A 6,411-nucleotide genomic window follows, 5' to 3' on the forward strand; every position below is an offset into this window, starting at 1 on the left:
TGGAGGAGAATACTAAAAGTGCCATGGGCTGCCAAAAGAACCAATAGATCTGTTTTGGAAGAAGTGCAGCCAGAGTGCTCGTTAGAGGCCAAGATGGCCAAACTTCATCTCTCATAATTTGGACATATTGTCAGGAGGGAACAGTCACTAGAGAAGGATATCACGCTTGGTAAGACGGAGGGTCACAGAAAAAGAGGAAGATCTCCTATGAGATCGAATGGCCAGATGGCAGCATCGATGGGCTCTAATGTTGCAACAGTAATGAGGTTGGCCCGGGATCGGACATTGTCTCATTCTGCTGTGCATAGGGTCACCATGAGTTGGTTCCGACTTGATGACATCTAACAACAACAACATCAGGAACAAAATTCAACAATCAACAGTGCTCTTAACAGGGAGATGTTCACTGAAGAGATGAAGCCTAAGTTTGGGAATAAATACAGATGGCTACTATCCAATGACATTATGATCTTGCATGATAATGCAAGTCCATATACCTGTGCTTACACTGTTGATACTCTGCAATAAATTTCTTTTTGAGTTGTTAAAGCATCCTTCCTATAGCCCTGATCTTGCTTCATCAGATTTTCACCTGTTTAGTCCCGTGAAACCAGCCTTTAGAGGACTAAGACTGACCTCTGATGAAGGAATGAAGACAGCAGTGCACTTATAATTCACAGTTCAGTCTAAACCATTTTTCAATAAGGGAATACAAAAGCTAGTAGACAGATAAAGTGTATTGAAAAGCAAGGAGATTATGTTGAAAAATGATGCATATGTCTTCTCTAAAGGTTGGATAAAATAAATTATACAGCCCAAGTGCAGATAATTTTTGACTCAACCTGACATGTTTACATAAATAAACCATACATTATAAAATGTGTATATGTGTATACATATATATATGTAAATCCACTGTATGTAAAATCTACTGTATATAATATTTTAAAGTATTTTATAGGCTAGTTTTCATGACTATACTATTATTTGGATGTTAAGAATCTCTAAAATTTTCTTGATTATATTATCAAAATCAAAATTATTTACCAAGATTTTCCCAATATATTCTAATGCACAAGCTGATTTGCGTGGGACACCCAGAGGCATTTTTTGACATTTGTATATCACAAACAGTGAGTAAGTAGAATGAATAAATCTCTCGGTAAATATATTAAGCTTTAAATAGTATTTAGTTATGCATTTTTATTTTATGCATCTAATCTTAAAGGAACTCTGGTAGTGTAGTGGTTATGAGTTGGGCTGCTAACCTCAGGGTCAGCAGTTCGAAACTACCAGCCATTCCATTAGAGGAAGATAAGGCTTTCTGCTCCTGTAAAAATTTACAACATCAGAAACCTTATACAGGGTCGCTATATCACATAACCACCATGATCAATCTTAAAGCATTCAAACTGAGATTCTCTTAAGTCAAATAGATTTATGAAATAAATTTTCAGTACAGTTCCATGAACCTCTGACATATACTTTCACATGAGGCAGTTACATGTACAGCTGCTATTATTTTTATTTTACAATATTCTTAATTTTTTCTTCCAATTCAATTTTATTTTTGTCTACTGTCTTTCTTAGCCATTCACCTACACTGATGTCTTTGTTATTTGCCTTCATATTGAATCTGCTACTTTACTGCAATGTCAAAGTAATCTTCACATTGTCAATTTTGTTGGAAATGAATTCTATTAACTCTCTTAAATATGACATCCTTCTGTTTGGCACTTGCTATAAGGCTGATGACTACTACACGCAAGCGAAGTGTTTTATGCTCCTGGGTCTGAGACATAGACTTATAGAGTTTCTAAAAAGTTCAGAGTTTAATCTTTGGCATAGTATTTCCAATCATGGTGTTCTTTCTTATCAGTTTCTGAGGTCAAGCTTTCTGCAGCTTTAGCAATTTTTCAGACTTTTTTTTAAGGTTATTTTCTTCCTCAGAGAAGCTCTAATGCATATCTTCTCCTCAAGCTATCTTTTCCTACCAGAAAAATAATACACCGCACCATAATCCGTACAACACAATCTTTCTACAAACTGCTCAACTGAAGTAAGATAATTTTTATTTTTTTATCTTACAATTCAGAATTTCTAGCCAAAACATGTCTTATTTCATAAAGGAAAATTTACAACATTAGCTTATCTTAGAATTCTTTAATTTTTAGGATTTTGACATTATCTAAAATTTCAATAGCAAGTTGTTTAATCTTTTAAGATTCTAAATACAAATAAAAACATTTGACATACATAGCCTGTCTGGTAATCCTAATGACAACACAGTTTAGCTAAATCTAAGTATCAAAATAAAGCAAGAAGTTCTATAGGAAGCCTGTGGTGTTGTATTATCATTTCCTCTGCACACCAAAAAATTCTTTACTGAATGTACACAAATTCGAATTAATTGGGATATAATGTTTTAATTTAACTGGTACTTTTCAGGTTAACTAAACAGACAAATGAAATTTCAATCTTTCAGGCATATGTTGCTTGAAAATGTTTCTTAGTAGCATACTTTCCTTGCTTTCATTAGTGCAGTTGTGATAAATGTAAATAAATGGATGTTTGTCAAGTTAGAATCTTTGTAGAAATGCAAGAAGATAAATGCAGATATAACTAGGAAATAATATGAATGTAAAGGTGGAAATTATTAAATCTGAAATAACTTAACATTTACCTTTTTTATTTGTGAATTAAGAAAAAATTACTTTTTATAAGATTAATTCCTGTCATCTGCTTCATGCCCTACAGAAAAGACTTCAAACTGGTTATTATTCTATGGTTGGTTTGCACTTGTATGTTATGTTTGCTGCATAAGGTATTTTTACATTTTTAACATATCATTCTGTTAACAACATTTCTGTATATATGTACACATGCATTTGCAAGGAAGTGTCATTATCTCTACTCAGACCACTTAAGAGGGACACTGCTTAGTATTGAACTTTTCTGTTTGCATTCTTGTAAGTAATAATAATAATTAAAACAACAACAACAACAACAATGACTTTCTATTTGCTAAGGTGTGTTCCAATTCTGGTTTGAAGGATATAATCTTTATGGACCAATCCATACTGGTCATTGTTTCCATTTTTCTAATTGCCTGCTGGCTATTAGTAATGAGTACGATCAGTGAGTACCATGAGTTGTATAGTTTGAGTTTCGTTAAGTAAGGCTTGTTCTATAGCTCATTTTAAATCAGAATCCACTTTTTAAACTTTCAAAGTAGTGAATGCTGTTGTTAAATGCCATCTTGTTAGTTCTGACTCACAGCAACCCTGTATAGGATTTCCAAGGAGCAGCTTGTGGGTTTGAACAACCAACTCTGTGATTTGCAGTCCAGTGATTATTCCACAGTGATCACCATGCCAGGACTCTGAAGTAGAAATGCAACTATTCAATGTAGATATTCTAAGTAGTGAATAATTACATTAATATTGTAAGTAACGTGAAATCAGGATTTTTTAAGAGCTGTGATTCTTAACTTCCTGAGAATCTAGGATCCATGGAGAATCTAATAAAAATATTACTCCCCTCAGGAGAAAATTAATGATCATTTATAATTTTGTATGTTTTTAGGAAGTTCATGGACTTCTGCAATCTTAGACTCCCATATAGAAGCTATTTATAATATGATTCTTAATTAATAATATCAATACCAGTTTTAGCCATTGTTTTATACATATATAACATTTTAAGTGTTCTTTAATTCATACCTATACAGACTGGTGGGCTTGGCTGCCAGAAGTATCGATTTTCTACCTGAATGCAGGTTATTCTTTCCTCTCCTTGAAGTTCATATCCTGGATCACATTGAAAAACAACAGTGTCCCCAGGTTCTCTTCCATCTCCATTTCGAGTCCCATTCATGGGCACTCCTGGGTCACGACATGCAGTAGCAACAGAGCCTATAGAAGAAAGAAACAAAAATATAGTTTTAATGCTATCAAAATAATTTTCAGAGTTTCAAATAAGTGTAAAGTTTAGGACCTTTTACATATTGATGTAGTTTTAGAGAACTTAAAAAAAATACTTGGGTCAATTTTTAAATGTCTGTGGAATAAAATCTCTTTTATTTGTTATTTGTTAAATAATTTGTGGTCTAACTTGTTTTAAGAAGGGCATGACATTTAACAGATAAATAGTCAAAATTAGTAGATGCTCTGTAAGAAATGCTATGGAGATAATGGAAAATAAAAGCTGCAGGCAGAAGTAAACAATTTACAAATGATTAACCTAAAAAGGACTTGAGTCAAGAGTATATAAAGACCTCTCAACCAAAAAAAACAGAAAGAAAGAAATCTAATCAGAAAATGGATCAAAGACATTTCACTGTAAAGAATATTAGATGGCTAATAAACACATAGAAATATGCTCTATATCATCATTAGTCAGCAGGAGAATGCATATTAAAATCATAGTTAGATATCACTTCATACCTATTATAATTTCTAAAGTGAAAAAACAGTAATAACATCAATTGTTGGTGACAAAGTATGAAATTGAATTACTCTGTATTATTGTTGGGAATGCACATGGGTATAGTCACTCTGGATAGGTGTATGCAGTTAATCACAACACTTAGCATATGTTTATTATATGACACAGCAATTACATTCTTAGACTTTTATAAAAGACAAATGAAACTTTTATTCACATGAAAACCTGCATATGAATATTCATGGAGACTTTATCCAGAATAGCTGAAAGTGAATAAAACAAACAAAAAGCAATCCTTCAATGGGTGAATGGTTAAGTTAACTGGCAAATTTCATGGACTATTGATGTTATTGTTAATGTGCTGTTGAGTTGGTTTTGATACCTAGTGATCCTATATAGCCAAAGGTTTCCAAGAAGCGGCTGGTGGGTATGAATAGCCAACCTTACAGTTAGCAGTCTAGTGCTTATCCTACACACCATACCAGGACTCCATGGAATATTACTCAGAAAAAAAAAAAGGAGAATGATTGGTATACAAGAAAACTTGAATGAGTCTTAAGAGAATTATGAAGAATAGAAGGTGCCAATATCAAAAGGGCATCTCTTGGTAGTACCATGCTATCAGAGGTTATAAGTCACTTAAACAACCATTAAGTTAGTTGGAGAATAAATGATTCGTTGTCAACGTTTGAGTGTGAAGGAAGGAGAAAGGTGACAGTGGCTATAAAAGAGCAGCATGAGGAACTGATGTGATAGAAACAGTCTGTAACTTGACCGTGGAGGTACTGACACAAATGTACATAAAACTAAACACACACAAATGAATTCATGGAAAACTGAAAAAAAAAAAAAAATCTGAACAAATCAGTGCAAATAAATCTTCTGGTTGTGATATTGTGCTGTGTTTGTGCCAGTTGTTATTACTGGTTAAACTGTATATAAGATCTGTCTGTGTTCTTTCTTAAAACTGAATGCAAATCCAAAATAAAAAGTAAAATGGCATGAGAACATAGAAAAGCAACCTTACGCTTTGTATGTACACGTTTATAGCACATTTGCCAATTGGCTTAACTCCAATTATTCAGGTTAATGGTACAAAATATTATTTTGAATTACCACAAAGTAGATTTACTCTAAAATATGTGCCAATTAAGCATCAAGACAGAAGAAGCTATTACATTGTCCATTTAAGCTACTATTAAACTATATTCAGAAATGTAGGGATCATCATTTGTACAAATTATTTTTTAAACTGCATATCAAAGCAATGACTCAAATTGCTGGATTAGAGACACATGCCCAGTATTCACTCAGTCACTCATGGACTAATTTAGCATATGTTAGGGTTTGTGCTGCTGGGCAAAGCTAGCATACATTAGTAGAAATGAACACATTTCAAATTATTTTGAACTGTGGTGGTACTGCTAAAAGGAGTTTTAGTAAGTAGGTAGACAGATACTTAGATTGACTCAACAGCAATTACTTTGTGAATCCACCAATCTAATTGGTTGGTGGTCATCTGTCTGACACATAACAAACCAGTGAATCTCCACATCATACTGTAATGTTTTGACTCTCAACATAGTGTGGAAATCAGGTGGACAGTCAATAAATAACTGACTAAAATATTGGTGGAGCATTATGCCTGAAACTGTGACAAATCAACAAAAACAAAAATATCATATACAAATACATGGGAGTAAGTAAAAAAGAATTGCTACAAAATCAAAGAAAAATCTTGATTAAACAAAACATCAATATATGAAGCTACTCTTTTCTAAAAACAGCTTCCATCTAGGAGTTCTGTCATGGTGCTATAAGGTTAAGCACTGAACTGCTAACCATAAGATCGGTGGTTCAAATCCACCAACCACTCCTCAGTAACCTACGAGTCAGAACCAATACCACAACACTTCACAACAACAACAAAAGGTCTACACATTACTGAATGAGGTATTTCCCTCT

The 6,411-nt window shown here is 33.3% G+C and overlaps 1 protein-coding gene across 2 annotated transcripts in view; it reads right to left on the reverse strand.

Moving 5' to 3' along the window:
• CSMD3 (CUB and Sushi multiple domains 3) overlaps positions 1–6,411 on the reverse strand; it is a 1,928,297-nt gene that overhangs the window by 470,857 nt on the left and 1,451,029 nt on the right. For both annotated transcript variants that reach the window (XM_006830658.1, XM_006830657.1), the window contains one exon: positions 3,723–3,914. In XM_006830658.1, coding sequence (XP_006830721.1) covers positions 3,723–3,914 — 192 coding nt within the window. The remainder of the gene's footprint in view (positions 1–3,722; positions 3,915–6,411) is intronic.

Source organism: Chrysochloris asiatica, unplaced genomic scaffold (genome assembly GCF_000296735.1).
Source record: "Chrysochloris asiatica unplaced genomic scaffold, ChrAsi1.0 scaffold00001, whole genome shotgun sequence".
NCBI classification, from domain to species: Eukaryota; Metazoa; Chordata; class Mammalia; order Afrosoricida; family Chrysochloridae; genus Chrysochloris; species Chrysochloris asiatica.